This window comes from Vicia villosa, linkage group LG4, assembly GCF_029867415.1.
Source record: "Vicia villosa cultivar HV-30 ecotype Madison, WI linkage group LG4, Vvil1.0, whole genome shotgun sequence".
Lineage (NCBI taxonomy): Eukaryota > Viridiplantae > Streptophyta > Magnoliopsida > Fabales > Fabaceae > Vicia > Vicia villosa.
Window position 1 is genome coordinate 155,769,914 of NC_081183.1, and position 21,260 is coordinate 155,791,173.

Sequence of the window (21,260 nt, forward strand, 5' to 3'; positions counted from 1 at the left end):
TTGAAATATAAAATAATTTTATACCGTCATCCAATTAAAATGAATGATTTTGACACATAAATATGAGAGAATTGTAGAAAAAGTATTTATTAAAATAATTTAATTATAATTTATTTATTTTATTTTTAATTCCATATTTATTTTGTCAAAATTACTATTTATACTGACATATATTTCAATTAATCTCATATAATATTTATACTAGATAATAAAATAAAGTAAGAAAATTAATTTATTCTCTTTTGCTGACTCAACAAATCAAATCATATATGATCTTTTACCTTAATGCTCTCCTTTTTTTCCGCCACTAATATTACTTTCCTTTTTTCTTCTTCTTTAATTAGGTATATAAGAACAATATCATAACAATATCTTCTTAAAGTTTAAAATTTAAATAAAAAAATACGGTTATATTATACACAAAGTTTTGTTACCTAACAATATAAAAAAAATCAAATATTTAATTTAATTTGGTAACGACAAAATAAAGAATAATAAAATTAGAAGATAATAAAATCCAACTTTTTCCCTATATTATATAGGTACAAATCATTGTGCATTGCAAATTGTTCTTTCTTCCATTATAAAAAGGTCACAATTATTATTTTTTTGTTTCATTATCTTCCAGATTTCTCAAAACTCAAAATCCCTCTTTTTTTGTGATTAACCTGATCACTCTACCAGCACCGGTCAAACTGAAATCAACCACAGAAGTCACAAATTTGTTAAGTGAGTTATCGTTTTTGATCCTTGAAAAAAATCAGTGGAGTTTTTTTTTTGTTGTTGAATTTTAATTTCTTGTTTACTTTTATGGGTTTGTCGATTCAGATTATGGGGTTGAAAAAAGTTTGATTTTTTTTCACTTTTCTGTTTAGGTGGTTTATGGGTTTGATGTGTTTTTTGTTTGGGTTGTTAGGTTTAGTATGTATGTTTGAATTTGTGAGTATGGATTTGATGATTGTTAGTTAATGTTTTGGTTGGAATTTGGATTTTTTGTTTTCAATGTTGGTGTTGATTAGAGAGGGTTCTAGGTGTTTCTTCTTTGTTTCAAGTTTTGAAATTTTTTATGAAAAATAAAATTTTAGTTTGCTAACAGTTGTAAGATGTTTGAAGAGTGATCACAGGAGAAGAATGAATATTGCTGATTCCTTTTCAATCGTGATTAACAATCTGATCTGATGTTTACACTCTAAATGACCTTGTGTTGAGAATTGTTCTTGTAGTAATTCTTGTATGTATTTTGCATCTATTGGCACAGGCTAGCTATGTAATACTCACTTCGTGTTGAAGGCGTGGTTGAAAGTGTTTAATATGTGTTGGTTTGTGTGGCAATGACATGTTTGATTATATTCATTCACTTCAATTCTTTTTGATATGTGTCTGTTTGTGTGGCATTACATGTTTGATTATATTCAATCACTTCAATTTTGTTTTTGGTGTCTGTGTTAGTGTTGTGTCCGGTGTCTGATATTGGTGTCATGACTATTGTTTTGAGAAACAACATTGAATTGGGGAATTCTTAAGGTCATGGTTTAAACTAGTATAATCTGGTTGATCGAGTATGAAACTGCAGTTGAACTGCTTGATCAAGGATGAAACTGCAGTTGAACTGCTCAAGTAACCAGAGACAATATTGGTTCAACCTGTTGTACAGTCTGGTTCAGTTTTAAAACATTTGTCACGGCACAGGCTTGTGCAATTTGTTATTATTCAATATGAAGCATTGACACTGGATACACTTGTTGGAGGCCGAACACTTCTTTGTAAGAGGTGTTGGTGCTGCAGTTGATTGACTACGTTGGTTTTCAATGTGCTTGTAGCTGTTTTTTTGTAAAAAAAATATGTTTTTCGTCTGTGTTTGTATTGTTTGTGAGGCTGAGGTGTTCTGTGCTTGCAGGTGATCCTAAAATAATGGAGTCTCATGATGAATCAGGACGCCCCATACTGTGTGTTAACAATTGTGGCTTCTTTGGAAGGGCTGAAACCATGAATATGTGTTCCAAGTGTTACAAAGACACCTTGTTGAATAAGGAACAAGACAAACTAGTGGCAGCATCGGTTGAAAGCCTTGTGAGTGGCGGTTCTACGAAAGAGGTTGTGAACGATGGTGCTATTGATTTACAAGTTGGAAATGTCGAGGTCAAGACCAAGACGGTCAGTGCTGAGATTTCAGGAGATTCATCAACTAGTGAGACTCTCGAGACCAAAGTCAAGACAGGTCCAAGCAGATGTGGAACTTGCCGGAAGCGCGTAGGGTTAACTGGTTTCACTTGCAAATGTGGAAACCTATTTTGTGCAATGCACCGATATTCTGACAAACATGATTGCCCGTATGACTACCAAGCTGTTGGTCGGGATGCTATTGCTAAGTCCAACCCTGTAATTAAGGCTGATAAGCTCGACAAATTCTAGCGTTGCACCAGACTGATCTGTGTCTTGTTAGTAGTTAGAAAAAAAACCTGCATTGCTTGTTGATGGGTGATGATGAGTCACTTGTTAGCTACATTAGGGGCTTTGTTGTGGTTGGAATTCTTTGGATTGTTTGTTGGTTAATCTGCTTATTTTTTCTCTCATTTTATTAATGATATTTACTGCTTTGTTTGTATGTCCCTTGTGTGTTTTGACATCATTTATGTTATAGATAATGTTGATTGGAACTTTTGATTAATACTGAAAATAGATCTTGAAGAAATACTCTTTACTAGGTGAAATTGTTCTCTCAATCACAGACTCTGAAATATCTTTCTACTTAATAGCATAGCATAGAATTAGAGCAATTTGTTCAAATGCAAACATATAATTTTTCTCTTCAAAAATATATAATTTTCATTCAGTCAACATGTTGCTCTCTTTTTGTTCCATCAAATGTTGATACTCCAAGTTTAATTCTACAATTTTCCATATTTTTTCTGTACAATTCAAGGGAAGTGTACCTTCATCCTTTCGATTGTCTTATTATAATTTGAATGTTATGTAAATATTTTCTACATACAACAGCAACAACCCATCCTTATGGTATTAATCGGAGTCGGTGACATGGATAAATTTTCGTCATAATGTTTTATCTAAAGTCGTGCTTCTATTCAAATTATTAATCTCGAAATCTTTTTAAATAATTTCTCTTATAGATTTTCTAAATCTCCATCTTTCTCGAATCAATTGACTTCTCTTTATCTGATATATTTTTCTTACCATAAAACCTACATATCTTCTCTCTATCTACCTTAACCACATAAGTCTATTTTTCACAGTCTTTTTTATTATAGTTGTTACCCCAACATTCTCTCTAATATTTTTTATTTCTAATCATATCTTATATAGTCTTATCATACATCCAACGCAACATCGTCATCTCTGCTACACTTATTTTATTCTCATGTTGATTCTTAACTAGGGATGACAATTGTATTGGGGTTGATTGAAAATATACATGTTGAAGAAGTCCTACATCGCTTAGTTTTATGAAGGAAGAGGGAGTCCAATACTATATATAGGATTAAAGTTTTTTTAAGTCGCACATCGCATAGTTTAGTGATGGAAGATAGAATTCAAGGCTATATATAAGGTTCAAATTCTTCGTTACAAAATGCACCCTAGTTGTCTATTGACAACAATCGTAGTTTTTTCTCTAGTTTTGGAGTTTCCACGTTATGTTCTTGTGTTGTGGTTGTATTTCTCTTTTTTCCACTATGTTTGTTATTTTCCCAACAAATTGTACTCATCCCCAACGGGTACCCTAATAATTCACCCATAACGGGCAGGGTAAAAATCCACAAAAGAAATACGCGCATGGGCAATTACCAAAAAAATAAGCGGTTACGGGCGCGGGTACGGGTACCTTAGTATTCACCCGCCCCATACCCGCATAATATATATTTATATATTATTATTATTATATATACATGTATGCTTATTAATTTTATTAACTACATCTCTATTAAACTTTTATGCAATTTAATAATTTTTTTTTGTTTATTTCTAAACTCAACAATGACTTTTTTTTGAAGTTTTTTAAATGTTATTAAAAACTTAAAATGACTTGATAAATTATAATTGATCAAAAATATTTTATTAGAAATGCGGGTAAACAAGTACGGGCATGGGTACTTAGATGCCCATAGGATACGGGTACAAGTGTTAATGCCCACGCGGGTATGGGCTCGGGTACAAAGATTTTTTTAAAATTGCATATATGGGGACGGGTACTACAATACCCTACCTAGACCCTGCCCATTGACATCCCTATTCTTAACTGTTCAATATTATGTCCTGTAAAGATCGAAGATATTACCACAATCTGATAAAATTTTCCCTTCAGCTTAAGTGGTACTTTTGAGTCACATAAAACCTCCTCCCTCTTCCATTTGAGTCACTCAGCCTGAATTCCATGGTTTACATCCTCTTTTATTTCTTCATCATTTAATATTAGGGACCCAATATATTTAAACTGGGTGACTTGAGAGAAGATATGATCTCCAACTTTCATCTCTAGGTTATAACCACTTCTTCTTTTGTTGAACTTAGATTCCATATACTCTGTATTACTTCTAATTAGGAGAAAACCATGTGTTTTTAAAGCTTGTATTCAAGTATTCAAGTTCTCATTTAAATCCTTCTTCAACTCTTTAAGTAGTACTATATCATTTGCAAAAAGCATGCATGTTGGTGCTATCTTCCTGATCGCCTTTATTAGATTGAGCGCCCATCATTTAGACGTGACACCCATTTCTTAAATCGGTCGCCTTCCATTAGAAACGCGGAAGTGACGTGTCTCAGTCCAAAATGATGCACAAAAGGAGTCAAATGGGAATATATCATGTTGTTCTGAATAATAAGGGACTAACTACCCTATTCTCACGCTCTTGGGAGTGTTTTCCAATTCCCGAGAATCTGCGATCCAGGCCTAAAGACTTCTACAAATACCTCAACTCTGAGGTTGAGTGAGGATCTAATCTCATCATGCAAATACCACATATTTAGAGATTCTCACCTCCTTGCGTCAGCCAAATCTAAACCTTGCAACACGCCCTAAAAGCCTCTAGCAACCTTTAATCACTAGGAGTATCACATTTTGTACTTTCAGCAAATACTATCGGCGTCCACTATGAGGCTCCGATAAAATTGACTTGGGCCACCATTACAAGATTTAGCTAGATTGTTATCGTCACGATTAACCCCTTCATCTGTCATGATAGAAAAAAGGCAGGAACTCTAGCCTATGATGAATGTGAAGGTGAGTAGAGCGCCATGGCATGGATGCGTACTGCCATGGATGACTTGCGCTGCCAGAATTATACTTTGAAAGATCGCCAGCAGAATGTTGACCCTACAAAAGAGATTGAAATACTGGACCCCAACCTCTCTATGATAAAATATGGGAAGCTTCAGTGCCATAGAATTTTAAGTCGCCCTCGTTGGAAGTTTGATGGGCACATCAACTTGTATGAGCATGACACCTCCATTAACACGTGGATGGAAATTATTAGGGCTCCTTATTCCTTGAAGTTCAAGCTCCTTTTTGGAACCTTCAGAGATGCAGCCTTAAAGTGGTACATGGGGTTGCCTCGCCTCTCCATAACCAATTATCAAGACTTGGTAAAGAAACTAGTCCATTAGTTTGCAGCAAACATGCGCAAAAAGATGGCTGCCACCAGCCTTTTCAACATCCATCAAGGCCCCTATGAATCTCTAAGAGAGTATTTCATCTGTTTTAATGAGGTAAAAATCTAGGTCGTCCACCCCAATCAGGAAATGTTGGTAGGGGCATTTCAAAATGGGCTCGGGGCTAGATATTTTAATGAATCCCTCACTTAGAGGCTCGCGAATTCCTTGAATGAGATGGTAACACATGCATAATATAATATAAAGGGCGAGGAAAATAATACTGAAAAGAATGTCGGAGATGCAAAAGAACATACCTCTAATACTAAAAGATCACAATAGTCGTGGAAGAATCACTACATCTCGCCCATTAGAGATAATACGACGTTCAAGCGAAGCAGAAACACGTAGAGAGCTTCACGCACCTGAACACTCTTCATGGGCCCTAACCTAGCAGATGGGAAAAGTTTGACAAAGTAAAGAGGTACCATACATAATAATGCTATTAATTCTAGAAGGAGAGAGCGAATGTTCCAAGAAGGTCACATGAAGAAATATGTTAAGGGAGACTCCACGCAAAGGCCAGACGAATCTAACTCTCAAGGGCGAGATGCTTGTGGGAGCCTTGGATCCAAAAAGGGATAAAAGTCAATGAGAAGGGCGACAACAGCGCCATACGTCACACCCTTAATACCATCGTAGGTAGATTCATCGGGGGTGGAGATACCAATTATGTCCGCAGAAGATACACTCGCCAAATCCTAACCATCGAAGGCTCGTCCACAAACTATGATTTGGGTGAGCGGAAAGCCCTTAGAATATGAGATATCCTTTTTCGAGAAGGACACTACAAGCATTCACTCACATAAAGATGATCCCATGGTCATGATCATAAGGTGTGACAATTCGGAGGTTAAGATGGTAAGCTTTATAGACATCCTCTATTGGGATGCTTTTGAGAGGCTTTGCCTGTACTTGAATGACCTCAAAGCTTTTCAAGGATCATTTGTGAAATTTTCAGACGAACAAGTGCAAGTGAAGGCTTATATATCACTAAAGACCACATTTGGATTAGAGGAAAATGCCAAGAAGATTAAGGTAAGGTACCTTGTTATAGGTGCACCTTCCTCGTATAACATGATTATAGGGTAATCCACTCTCAACCAGTTGGGAGCCATCCTATCTCTACATTATAGTACCTACTCCCAGATGGGCGCGTTGGGTTTATCCAGGGAGATATAAAGCTCCCCAGGAAGTGCTATGGAGAGAGCCTAAAGCCGAGGAAGACTAGGACCGTTGATGTGAGTTTTATAGGTGTAAAATTAGGGGCCAAGCCACGAGAGGGAACACCCAAGAATAAAGACCTCACAACTCAATTCTAGAAAATCAGAAAGGTAGTATGAGAAGATATTTCTTAAAATCTATTAATTGTTTATGCATCCAATCATATTTGACTTAGTTTTATTTACTATTTGGGTTTATTTAGGCGAGTTATAATCTCTGCCACTTGTAAAGTTCAATTTGTCACATCCATTATTTTATGGCGAACACTCTTTTCCCCTGTGTTGCTAGTAAGGCGAAGGATTTTCAATGAGGACCCTCATGTTATTACATGATTTGGGAACATTGTTACTTTATTTGTAGGAAATTGCATAATGAAAGATATCTTATCAAAACTTCCATATAAGAAAACCGTATGTGCTAGATCATCGCGAAGGAATCCTTTTCGCCCTTTCGAGGCAATTATACATATTGGATCCTCACGAAGGAATCTTTGCCGCCACTCAAGACGATCACACAATTCTGAATTCTCATGCAAGAATCCTTGTCGCCCCCATAAAAACATTACCACAAATATTTTACGTACTATATGTTTCTTTAGATTCAAAATATCTTACATATTTAAAAAGTGAAATGTATGTACAAATAGATTACTCAATATTTAATATTTTATCAATTATGACTGTGATGTGATTTAGTTATTATTTATGCTTTTGAAATTTTTTCAAGAGATAAATTGGACAAATTAAACTATCACTTTGCTATCTCTTTAATGAGTTGGGTTTCATGTTTCCATCTTTTCTTTTTTATTTTTATTCAATAATTTTTCTTTAATATATAAATAAAATTATAAATATGAATTTATATTATCATTTAATATATAAATTTATTTATTTTTATAATTTGATTTTACTAAAAAGATAATCTTTGTTGAGGAATAGACGGACAATTGAGGACATTTCTTACAAACAAGTACTTTATCCTTTTAAAAAGTTAATCAATTTTTTCAAACCAATAAATGTTTCTAAATGCTATTTTATCTTTTCAATACAATAATACTTTTCTCTGCAATTCTTTCTCAACTAAATAATATTTTTATTTGTCATTATACTTTTATATACATTTTCAACAATTTCTATCATTTCAAGTTTAGATAATTATTTTAAATAATTTTGTAAACTTATTCACTAAGTTATTCAATATAAAAAATAATAATATTCATGCATCAACAATGTAAAATTATTTTAAACATACATCCAATCAAATAATAATATATAATAATAATGATATATAAACTTTTGAGGCTATATTTTAGAAACAAACCTATAAGAGTAGCACTATGATGTAATTTTATTAGATGCATGTGTAAAAACATGCATACCAATTAATCTCTATAAAAAGTTATTATTAATATAATTTATTATTAATAAAAAAATTCTAGTCAATATAAAAGGAATTAAGTAACTGTTTATAAGAGATATAGATAACATTTAATAAAATTCTATATTTAAAAAATATTAGTCAAAATTGTATATTTATTATATTATGTATACTAGTAAAAAATATTGTAAGGACCTATGAAATTTGATATATATATATATATATATATATATATATATATATATATATATATATATATATATATATATATATATATATATATAGGACAAAGGAGAAGAAAAAAAAAGTAGTATTTTCGAATGTGTTTTTCTTTTGGTGTGGAGCTGGGGTGAATGGTGTACTAATATCATCTTGTGATTAACATTTTCCATTGTTCATATAAAGGTTTGTAATTGTTAGATCAATATTTTTCTTTTAGGCAGTTTCGTTTCTTTAACAAATTCATATAAAAAGTTGAACTTTTTGCAGAGTTATATTTACTTAGAAAAATGGATCATTTACTTGAGAGTCCTATTGAAAGTTTTGGGAATGAAACTGATCCCAATGAGCCAAGGTTTGTCATGTCATAGGCTGAGGCTCTTAGCTACTTTATCATGGAAAATCTAATTAAATTTATCTAATTTTATTCATAAAATATTAAAAACTTTAGTTTATTTTATTCTATCATCACAGGAATAATGGTTCAGTAAGAAAGGAGAATGAAGGAAATGAAGTAAAAAAAGCAAAAAGAGTTGATAAGATCCCTAAGAATGATATTGATCTAAAGAGCTCAAAATATAGGGGTGTTATCAAGTAAAATTCTATGATTTTATTGATATCAATATTTAAATTTTGTTAATATATAATTAATTTAAAATTTTCTTATATTGTATGATTTATTTTGACATACAGATCCAATAATAATCGGTATGAAGCATTTGTTTGGGAAAATAACACGAGAAAAGGAGGGTGGGGAAAGACAGGTTTAATTTTTTTTTATTATTTATTATTAATTCCTATTTGTTTGATTTTCTTTAACATTTTATACTAAGAGTGAAGACCCATTTTGGTCCCTCACAAAAATCACACAACCCAAATTAGTCCCTCATAAAAAAAAAGGACTCGATTTAATCCCTTTCAAAATTTAACCGGACCATATTAGTCTTTATGTTAATATTTTTACCAAATCGGTTTCTTCATACTTTTAAACCGTGACTGGACTGCCACGTGGGCTTTTATTTTTTATTTTTCATTTTTTAAAATACTAAATTAATTTTTAATTATAATTTCATTTTTAAACAATTCTGAATTAATAATATCAAAAAAGCCAAAAAAAAAATTATATGAAATTGAACCTATGACCTTTAATCAATATCTTAAGTCCTTACCACTAATCCAATGTATATTCATGACAAATAATTCTTATAATTTTTAGAAGTATTAAATAATGTAGAATTTAAAACAAAACAAAAAAGTTAAAATTTGTACCAACTGGGTCTCAAATTCAAATCCGTTCAAGTTAAATAATAGTCACTTTACAACTATACAAGTCAATTTATATTGTTAATATTATTAATAATGAATACTTAACTTAATAATTCAGAACAAATATTTACTTATTTCAAAAACAAAAAAATAAATATTTACTAATTTTAAATAATACAAAAATTTAAAAATAAAACTAATAAAATATAAATCTTAAATAAAATTAATCAAATAAAAATAAATAAATTAATATTTAATTGAATTACTATTAAATTAATTGATTACTATTTAGTTTGCATTAACTAAATAATTTTAAAAATTAATTGATTATTTAATTTAAATTTATTAAATATTTTAATAATTAGTTGAATTACTATTAAACTAATTAATTATTATTTAATTTGAATTAATTTGAAATAAATAAATATTTATTTGTGTGTTATTTAATTTCAATTACATATAATTTACTTTATTTCTAATTGATTAAACATATTGAGGTTTTACATTTAATAAATTTTATTTTTAAATTGGTGTATTATTTGAAATTAGTAAATTAAAGAGGTTCGAAACCCCATTGATATAAATTTTATAATTTTTATTTTAAATTCATAATTATTTAATATTATTAAAAATCTTGAAAATTATTTTTTATGAATGCATATTGTCCTAGTGGTAAAGACTATTGTTTAATAGTATTGAGTTCGAATCCTTATAAAAACAATTTTGTCTTTTTAATATTATTAAATCAGAATTGTTTAAAAATTAAATTATAATTAAAAATTAATTTAATATTTAAAAAATGAAAATAAAAAATGAAAGTCAACGTGGCAGTCCAGTCACGGTTTAAAAATATAAAAAAACCGATTTGATAAAAATATTAACAGAATGACTAATATGGTCCGATTAAATTTTGTAAGGGATTAAATCGAGTCATTTTTTTTGTGAGGGACTAATTTGGGTTGTGTGATTTTTGTGAGGGACCAAAATGGGTCTTCACTCTTATACTAATTGTTTTGTCTTCTCTTTTTCATTTGAATATTTTCAACTATCTCAGTTTATATTGGTAAGTACATATCATTTTGACATTTTCTAGTTGTGTACATTATTTAGTTTTAAATATTAATGTTAATTAACTATCTCTAATATAATCTTTTATGGATTGTTTGAGAATTTGTGGGAATGTTGCATGATAGGGGAATTTGAAACTGAAATTGAAGCTGCCAAAGCTCATGATTTATTTGCTATTGAGAAATGGGGAGAATCTACTATTACAAATTTTCCAGTATGTATTTATATTTTCATGATTTTAATTTATTTATCAACATGCAATGAACACCTTTTTTATGATAATGATGCAAAGTATTATAGATAGAATATTATATTATAGAGCAGTTTTATAAGAGTTATCTTATGACCTTTGTAAGTGATTTTTTTTATTGTGAGATTTAAATTTTCTCTTTTAAGTACTTTGTTTTGCTGATGGGGACAAATCCTAGGTTTGAAATTATTTGGGATCTGTTATTCAATTTGTTGACCGGGAGACTCCATTCTTAAAAGCATAAATATGTTAGTTTGAATGATCAAGTAGTTCTTTTTAACTCAATTATTCATGTTATTTTCATCTTCTTCTTTTCTATTATGAAGATTCTTGTAAAGATTCAATTTTTTTTGTTAGGTTAAAAAGAAGATTTTCTATGGAGAGGGGGTGAAGGGAGAATCTAAGATTTCCTAAATTAAGTGGGATAATGTTTGTAATCTTAAGAGTAAGGGGGGAGTTAATTAGGAGTTAGGGATCTCTGATTGGTTAATCTAGTCCTTTTCGATAAAATGAGATGAAGGTTGATTACATGTGTGTCAGGTCTTTAGATTCATATTCTTGTAGGTAAGTATCGTGCTTTAGTTATTTCTCCTGTTCGGGGGAGGACATCAGGTTTCCAATCTAATTATACTTGGTGGAAATGTGTGTCCGTTCTTGAGTTCAAAATGGATGAACCTCTAATTGGTACGTTGATGTTATCCTTTAGAAAGTTGGGTCGAACCTCCAAATTTCATATTTGGAAGAATCCTTGGTAAGAATCCATTTCCTTAAAGAATAAGTTCCATGGTCGGTTTTCTAATTCTATTCAATCTGATGGGTTTGTGAGAGATTAGTCAGGAGGAAAAAGGGGATCTGGTTTGGGATCTCAGGATAGAGGAGACCCTTATTTCTTTGCTAGTAACATGTGTTTGATAATATTCTCTCTCTACTCCAAGGCGTTACTCTTTCTCATGATAGGGATAAGTGAAATTGGATTCATTCAAAAAAGGGTTATTTTCTCTGTGTTCTCTACTTATCATGTCCAGCTGGATATATCCATCTCTTATTTGTTGTCTCTTACGACTGAGAATTCGACCCTTCGCATTACCAAGGTTAACTGGGCTCCTCATAAACAAGGGGAAAGGTGATTGTTGATTCTTTTGGGATATTAGTGATTTCTTGTCACTTATGTGGGGATTCAGTTGAGTCGGTCTCCGATCTTTTTGTCACTTATGAGTTAACTCTATTGTGTGGTATATGGTCTCTAATGGTTGAGTTGACATGTGGCTCTTCCTAGTGATCATATATGCTTATTTTTTTTTAAAAAAATTTCTCCCTTTAAGTGGTAGGGCTAAGTCTAGGATGATTTTTCTATGATCTAGAATATTGTAGGTTGGTTTATTAGGAGAACCCATAATAATGTCATCTTTAACAGTGTTTCGAAAATTGTGAAAGAGGTGGAGGAGAAAAGTATATTTTTTGGCCTAGAAATGGTTTTTATGAAGGTTAGAGGTGAACTTATGTACTTTCTGTCACTTCTTTCAGAATCCTATCCTTTTCTAAATCAATAGTGAATCGAGTGTTTGCCTTGATTCTTAGGTAGGCGTTGGTCTGAGGTGTTATTGCTCTCTTGTGGATTTTGATTTGTTGTTGGTGGTTTTGACGATTTGAGCTCTAACCTGAATCCTTTGAGGTTGAGGTTTTAGTTGTTTGGGCTTTTATTTGTAGGTTCCTCTAGCATGCTTTGTTGTTTTGTTGGTTGTTGATTTTTTTGTGTATTTTTATGTATATCCTTGGTGGTTCAGTTGAAACTTATTATGCTATGTGACACCTTATATTTGTACTTTGGTGGCTATCTTATTTTTTAATATATTATTTTGTCATTAAAAGAATTAAATGTTATAATTATATATACTATTTAATAATTGCAGGTGAGTGGTTATTCAAAACAAATTTCAGAAATGAAAAGCAAGAAAATGATAAGGTTGATATCAATTATTCTCTTTGTCTCATATTATATATATTATATATGTTTTAGTTCAATATTTACTTGTTTCATAGTATCCATCATTGTAAAATACAATGAATTCTTAATTTTTCTCTCTCATTAATATAATTTTATTTTAATAAAAAATGACATGAAAAGGATGAATCAAATAATAGTTAAAATATCTTCATAATTTTTTATTATTAAGAGTGATTTTAAAAATTGGACATTTGATGACTGCATTAATTTTTTTTTTATTTCAGCACCTCAAAGAAGGTCATGTCTTACATGGGTGTCTCTAGGTTGGTTGATGTCTTTTTCCACCATCTTCTCTTTAATTATCACAAATTTCAATGAAATCCACTATAATTATACGTTTCACATAAATTTGATGAAAAATGAATACATTTCAAAATATATATATATATATATATATATATATATATATATATATATATATATATATATATATATATATATATATATATTAGACGTGTGTTTAACAAATCATTATCAACAATGTATTTCTCAATGGAGAACTCCAAAAAGAGGTCTATATACAGCTGCCACCTAGATTTGTCAACACTAACTCAACTCTTGTGTGCTAGTTGGAAAAGGAAATCCATGGTTTAAAGCATGCTATAAGGGCATGATATGAAAATCTCCATAAAGACTTACTTCATGTTGGCTTCTCCTCAACAAATGTGATCATTCACTTTTTGTTTATAAGTATCAAGACATAACATTGTCTGCATTAGTTTATGTTGATCCCATGTTGCTCACTAGAAAATCCTCTAAACCAAGTACTGGTCTAATCACCAAGCTCTAAGATAAGTTTGCAATGAAAAAGCTCGGCATACCAAAATATTTTCTTGGAATTGATGTGCATTATCAATCCACCCATGGCTTAATGCTTTCACCAGCTAATCCTTTTCAAAAAATTTCCTTAAGGGCCTAAATTGATTCAGATTGGATCAGTGATCTTGATGATACAAGATCATAATCATGTTCTTATTTTTACTTTGATCCCAACTTGGTTTGTTGAAAGTCAAAGAAGCAAACTCTTGTGACATGATCGAACACTGAAGTAGAGTATATAATTTTGACTCATACAACCTCTAAATTATTACGGCTTGAGTCTCTTATAAAAACCAAAGTCCAAATTTAACATGTTCTTAGACCAACACAAATAGCATATGCTCTCACAAAGCCCTTGCCAACTAGCCTATTCCAAGAGTTTATGACCAAACTCAAAGTTGTTTCACTTCATCAACCATGAATTTATGGATAAATATTAGAGATAACCAAAAGTAATATAACTACATTATTTTTGAAAAGTTAGGTAGAGTAACTAACCATATGGTTTGTATATATAAACTATAATCTTCCTCATACTTAGTATTGAAATAATTCAATCAATATAAGAAGATCTGGTATTAGCTTTCTTTGAGGTGCTACTCAGTTCATTCAATATGTGGATATAACTAATGTTAATTAATGTTATTTATGCTCTTTAGATCCTCTAACTATTTTGCTTTTGCTATTGTAATGCATTATCATTATTATTATTATTTAAAATAGAGTCAATGGTGATAAATGGGAAGCAAGATTGGAAATGGGAAACGGGAGGCCAGGCCATTACTTGGGAATATTTGGTAAGTTAATTCATTCTACTTCAAAGATCATTTTATTTATCTCTTTTATCTCTCTTGAATGTGTTTATTGTTGGTGTGTTAAGTATGAGTAGATTTTTAACATTGGATAAAAAAATTGAATGTTAAGCAACATATGAGATGATTCATATACTTAATGATTTAATATGTGTTTAAACCTAAATTTAGGTGAAGTTCTATCTTACATCAAGATGTAACGTTTACCATGTTTTTTTGTTTGCATATGGTTTATATTTTATTTGTCTATTATAACATATTATTAATCAATCAGACACTGAGGAAAAAGCTGCTAGAGCATATGATGCAGCAGCAAAAAGATTGATTGAAGATGATGCATATACTAATTTTTGTCATGATAATGGTAATGAAGATAATTTAGAAAACAAGGAGAGTAAAAATACAGTTTCAAATCAACAAGCTTTTGTTTCAAGTTCTTCAATGTCGAAGGAACAAGCCATAGTTATGGATGATAATGATGCTTATCAACACAATGACGAATACCAAAATCATAAAGCACTGCTGCATCAACATGATGACATCGACCCATCAGCTCCGATTGTGCTATATAATTTCATTTATAATTCGTTTTATGTAGTTGGAAAAGATGGAATAATCAATTCGGGAGACTCTTCAAACCAAGGAGCAGAAGATAATGGTAATGTTAATTCACTCCAAGATGCGAGTGATAATGAATAGATACTTTGAAGATCCAAAATATTACAATGCCTGTGATATGTGTGGAATTCAAATAAGTGATTTTGACATAAGTGATTATTTTGATATGAGGATGACATTTTATTTTCTACCGGCATGTATGGTTTCCAAGAAAATGATGATAATGGACCAAAACAATAAAGGTCGTTCTTCTAATATAGGAAGAGTATTTATAGCTATAGCTATATTTATTTTTAATTTGATATGAATCGTTAAATGTTCGTTTATTTGTGGATTTATTTCCATACGATGTGGCGCCTATTTATTTTTTTATTATTTGAATTTGAACATTTATTATAACTTCTCTCTAAAAGGCATGCTTTTTATTTCACATGCATACCATTAATTTTTCATAGTGACATCTATCACTCATGTTCAGAAACATGCATATACAAATCAGTCATCATATCATTTAAACACCAACATGCATCCCTTGTTTTATTTGGAGAACTGTTTTTAATATCTGAAATAGTTAAAAATAGCATATTCTACTACCATACTCATGTTTTTCATACTGGTATAAATAATTGTTAAATAGGTTGGTTTACCAAGTTGTTTGCCTTAGGTGGTATATTGAGTGTATTAACATATTCTGCAACCATCATCTCTGCTTTCCTTTCTATTCGAGAGTATTAGCTTGAATCATTAACCATTGTTTTCTTTAGTATTCTAACATTACCGCATATGCTTCTTCTTAATTTTCTGATTTGTCCGATATGGTTTTGTTTCCGTGGCTTTGGATAGAGAGTTGGTCTCTTTTTTAATTTACCAATATTCCCTGTCACATTTTTCTTTCCATGCTTCGCTTCCATTTTGCTAAGCTTGGATTCGTGCATGACGTGTTCATTTCTATAAAAAGGAATAAGCTTGGGTGAAGATTCGGGATTGTAAAGTTTTATGAAGTGAGAAATATTAAGAAACTCCAAGATCACTGTTAAATGACATATAATAAGTCGTTGAATTTTTATAAAGCTAAGCTTATGCATTGCACATGAAATAGCTCAGGTTCATGACATTACTTGCTGCATAAGTCATTGAATTTTAAAATTTTGTTATGATTAATCCTCTATATGCATGTGTATGTTAGATATAGTATAGCATCATGATAAAGATATATATACATATATATATATATATATATATATATATATATATATATATATACCTGTAATCAGATTGCAATGATTGAGTTGCACAAATAATACATTGCTTCTCTTTTCCTTCTCCAAGTTTCGAGCTCATTTCATGGAGTTTTTGTTTTATCAACAAGGTATCATGATTCTTTAGATCTGAGAGTGCTTTGTTTCAACATTTCATGGCTTCGTGTAATCTAACCATTGCTGGTTCTTCTGAAACTAAAAATTATCAGTTGGATCAACTGAGCTCATTTTTTGTTCATCCAAGTTATGGACCATCCTTAGTTAGTGTTTCTGTTACGCCTATTGGCTTGAATTATCACTCTCGGGATCCTTCATTACGTCAAGCACATGGAGGTAACCTGAAACTTGAATTTTTCAATGGAACATTGCTTCAGTCATTGATATTTTTGATCCTCTATATTGTGCATGGAACTGTTGCAATATGCTTGTGCATTCATGGACTCTCAACTATGTATTTGAATCGATCAGTCAATTCATCATGTTCTTGGAAAATGCAGTTGATGTTTGGACCGATCTCAAGTAGCACTTCTCTCAAGATTCTGAATTAATGCAAGAAATCGATGGAATGCAACAAGATTCTAGGTTAATGACTGGATCTTATATGGATTTAAAGATTTTATGGGAAGAACTTGAGATATAAAGTCCAACTCCTACATGTATTTGTCGAATCAAGTGTGCATGTGAAGCTATGAGTAATTTTAGAGAGCATCACATTATCTTGTATACAATTTGATTTTCGGATGGCTTGAATAAAAAATTTCCTGTTGTGAAATCTCAAATTTTGCACATGGATCTTCTTCTTCCTATAAACAAAATCTTTTCTATGGTGTTACAACATGATTGACAAGAGATTTTTGCCACTTTTGAAGACTTTAAAGTTCTTGTTAATGAAACTGAATCACAAAGATTTAAAGGGAAACCCTATAGATCTAGTTCTTTTGGCAAAGGTCAAAGGTGGTAATCGTGTGTGTACTCATTGTGGCAAGACCAATCACACAGTTGAAAATTGTCATGCCAAACATGGATTTCCCCCTCATATGCCGAGGAAATTTACTAATCATACTTGCACAAGTGTCAATCATCGAGATATAAAAGTATCCTCACAAGTTAATGATTTGAAGCCAAATTCACCCTCAACCGCTCATGAGCAATATTATGAACTCATGCATCTACTTCAGCAGTATACCATCACCCAACTTCCATTTACTTTTTCCAGTCTGGCCCACTCTTCCATGGCTGTTGGTCATTCATCAAATGGTAAGCAAGGTACAAGTTTCTCTCATTCAATTTCCTATAAAAGCTTTTTATAGGCTCTTGTATTATCTATTTGGGAGCAAGTGATCACATGTGTGGATAGATTCAGTGGTTTCGTTCATATAATAAAATCACTCATATTCATGTTAAGATGCTTAATGACCAATATGCAATAGCTAGACATGCTAGAGCCATTAAATTCTCTTCTGATTTTATTTTGACCAATTTGATTTATGTACTTTCCTTTTCTTTGAATTTAATAGATATGCCAAAGTTTTGCCAAACACTTGGTTTCACATTTGTTTTTAATTTGTCACTTTATTTGACAATGCCATTTGTCATTTTAGACTAGACCCCGTACATATCTGTAGATAGAATGAACACTTTACATTCCCAATATCCTTTCATCAATGTTGATAATAAAGTTGTTTGTGATGTTTGTCATTTAGCAAAACAAATAAAAATACATTTTCCAGTGGTTCAAATAAATGTATACACTATTTTAATCTTATGTACTTTAATATTTGGGGGCCAATTGATGTCTCATATATACATGGTCATGCATATTTTCTAACTTTCATAAAATCAAGACTGTCAAAACTGATAATGAAGCAGAGTTCAAAATCCCTTCTTTTTATGCATGCCTCATAAGGCATTGTACATCAAACCAATTGTGTAGAATCCCCCCTAAAAAATGGGCATGTTGAAGGTAAACATCAATAAATTCTAAACATTTCCAGAGCTCTCGTTTTCCCATCAAACTTACCAAAATCCTATTGGTGGTATGTTATCTTACATGCTTCATTTATAATGAACAAAATACCTAGCCTTATCATTAACAAAAATCACCATATTTCATTATGTACCAAAAATATCCTAACGTTAATGATCTCAATTTTTTTCTTTAGCTTTTGCATCCCCCTTACAAGCACATAGAACCAAGCTTGCCCCTATAGTAAGAAAGTGCATATTATTTGGTTACAAAACTGGTATGAAGAGTACAATCCTCTTAGACATCAATAACAAAGAAATATTTGTTTCAATAAATCTAATACATCATGAACATATACTACCTTACCAATATTCATTCTCACCTTCAACCTGAACTTATCATACCAACCTTGGCCTCACAAACCAAATTCAAATTCATAACCAACCTCAAAATATTTAAAAATGATGCCTCACCTAACATTGACTAGTTAACCACAAATAACCACTCACCTAACATTGACCAACTAACCACAAATAACTAGGCAGACCAAAATTAAAACCCAAGCCAATCCCAAAATACTAAACATGATGTCTCACTTGTTGAAATTTCAAACAATTTTGATAACACGCCAAAGGATACCTCATTTGTTGAAATTTCAAACAATTTTGATAACACGCCAAAGGATACCTCATTTGTTGAAATTTCAAATGCCTTTAACAATACACAAGAGACATACCTCAAAATTGTTAATAAAATACATGTTTCATCCTATTATAATGACTAAGCATGCAATTCTTTTTCAAGTCACAAAGAATCATCAACTTCATGTTACGTTTATCCTATTGCATTTTTTCACTTTTGATCATTTGTCTCTTTCTCAAAAGGCTTTTTCCATGCTTGTCACTAATTTTACTGAGCCTATGACCTATAAGGAAGCATGTCTACATGATTATTGGTTGAGGGCAATAAAAATTGAGTTAGATGCATTAGTTGCAAATAATACTTAGCAGTTGGTTGAAAAACCATCAGATGTGAAACCTATTGGTAGCACGTGGGAATATAAGGTGAAACATAGAGCTGATGATTCAATTGAGATACACAATGCTAGATTTGTGACCAAGGGTTACAACCAAATAGAAGGTCTAGATTTTTTTTATATTTTCTCACCTGTGAAAAAATTGACTGAAGTCGAAATTCTCACTGCTCTTGCATTTATGAAGAACTGGCGCATCCATCAAATGGATGTCAACAGTGCCTTTTTGCATGGAGATCTATAACAAGTTATGTACATGTTCATAACTTATGGAGTCTCATCCAAATCCAACCAGGTTTGTAAGTTGCAAAAGAGCTTGTATGATTTAATGTAAGTAAGCAGGAAATGGTATGAAAGATTGACTCAGCTTTTGATCCAAGAGGGATATCATCAATCCACATTTGACTACTCCTTGTTAACTATCAAACAAAGAGATAATTCCAGTTCTCTCTTAGTATATGTTAATGGTATCATTGTAGCAGGAACTTATCTTGAGGAATTCACAAGAAACCAAGGCATCTTAGACAACAATTTCAAGATCAAGGACCTTGGCACCCTCAAGTACTTTCTAGGCTTAGAAGTAACACACTCTCAAGAAGGCATATGTATTTTTCAAAGGAAATACTGCTTGGATCTTCTTGAATCATTTGGGCTTCTTGGATTAAAACGAACTAGCACTCCCTTTGATCCTTACCCAAAACTTCATTAAGATAGTAGCCAGCCATTTAAAGATGTTTCAGCTTATAGAATGTTCGTCGAAAAGTTGTTATACCTCAACATCACTAGACCTAATATTACCCTAGCCATATAACAACTGAGTTATCTCCTAAATTCACCAACCATCACTCATTCCAAGGCAGCTCGTAGAGTAATCCGATACTTAAAACAAAACTTGGTAAAGGCCTTGTTCCTAGAAGATCTGAGACACAAATTCTATGATATGTGGATGATATGATTTAAGAAGATCACTCACTGACTTTCTCTTCTTCTTAGGCAATTGACTTTTATCATAGAGAGCAAAGAAACAAGAAATCATCTCTAGGTCATCCACAAAGGTAGAGTATCAAACTTTGTTAAGTGCAACATGTGAGTTGCAATGGTTTTAGTATCTTTTGAAAGATTTAATTGCCACATATAGTAAACAACTTGTCTTGTATTATGATTCACAAAGTGCAATCCATAATTCATCAAATCCGGTTTTCCATGAGAGGACAAAACACTTAGAGATATATTGACATTTTGTGACAGAAAAGGTCAAAAGGAATATTCTTAAAGTGATACCAATATCTACATAAGAAGAACTTGCTAATTTTTTGTCCAAAGCCTTAGCTCCACCAAATTTCAAAACATTTGTATCCAAGTTTGGAATAATAGACATTTATCATTGTCAGGATTGTGGAAGGTTGTTAAATAAAAAATTATAAGTGGTCAAATTCTTCTAAAGCCAAGCATATGCATTACACATGAAATAAATGAGGTTTATGACATTACTTGTTGCACAAGTCACTAAAGTTACTATGGATTTTATGGAGTTTTTTGTTTTATCAACAACCAGCTCTGTGAAGTTTAGTTGGGGAAACGTATCTTGATTCATATTCTAATTCTAAATCCATATTTAGTTATGGTGGTAGTAGTTCGGCGAGAGGAGCAATGACCAAGGAAAAAACTTATGCATCGGACTCG

At 31.5% G+C, this 21,260-nt stretch overlaps 2 protein-coding genes across 2 annotated transcripts; both read left to right on the plus strand.

Moving 5' to 3' along the window:
* The first annotated feature begins 562 nt into the window (after positions 1-562).
* On the plus strand, positions 563-2,605 carry LOC131600033 (zinc finger A20 and AN1 domain-containing stress-associated protein 8-like). Its single transcript, XM_058872262.1, has 2 exons — positions 563-729; positions 1,898-2,605. The coding sequence occupies exon 2, from the start codon at positions 1,912-1,914 to the stop codon at positions 2,410-2,412; it is 501 nt and encodes a 166-aa protein (XP_058728245.1). The 5' UTR covers positions 563-729; positions 1,898-1,911; the 3' UTR covers positions 2,413-2,605.
* Positions 2,606-6,519: 3,914 nt separating this feature from the next.
* LOC131598144 (AP2-like ethylene-responsive transcription factor BBM1) lies at positions 6,520-15,400 on the plus strand. The gene is made up of 8 exons (XM_058870774.1): positions 6,520-6,718; positions 8,752-8,836; positions 8,956-9,075; positions 9,175-9,245; positions 10,941-11,029; positions 12,091-12,188; positions 14,613-14,686; positions 14,976-15,400. Exons 1-8 carry the CDS (start codon positions 6,520-6,522, stop codon positions 15,398-15,400), a joined length of 1,161 nt encoding a protein of 386 aa, XP_058726757.1.
* Positions 15,401-21,260: the final 5,860 nt, after the last annotated feature.

Bases quoted from the DNA above. Each gene is read 5' to 3' on its own strand.
- LOC131598144 (XM_058870774.1), top strand. From the start codon at position 6,520: ATGGTAAGCTTTATAGACATCCTCTATTGGGATGCTTTTGAGAGGCTT. The intron at 6,719-8,751 runs GTGCACCTTCCT...AACTTTTTGCAG, and splicing joins GGTAAGGTACCTTGTTATAG to AGTTATATTTACTTAGAAAA. The intron at 9,246-10,940 runs GTTTAATTTTTT...GTTGCATGATAG, and splicing joins AGGAGGGTGGGGAAAGACAG to GGGAATTTGAAACTGAAATT.
- LOC131600033 (XM_058872262.1), top strand. From the start codon at position 1,912: ATGGAGTCTCATGATGAATCAGGACGCCCCATACTGTGTGTTAACAAT.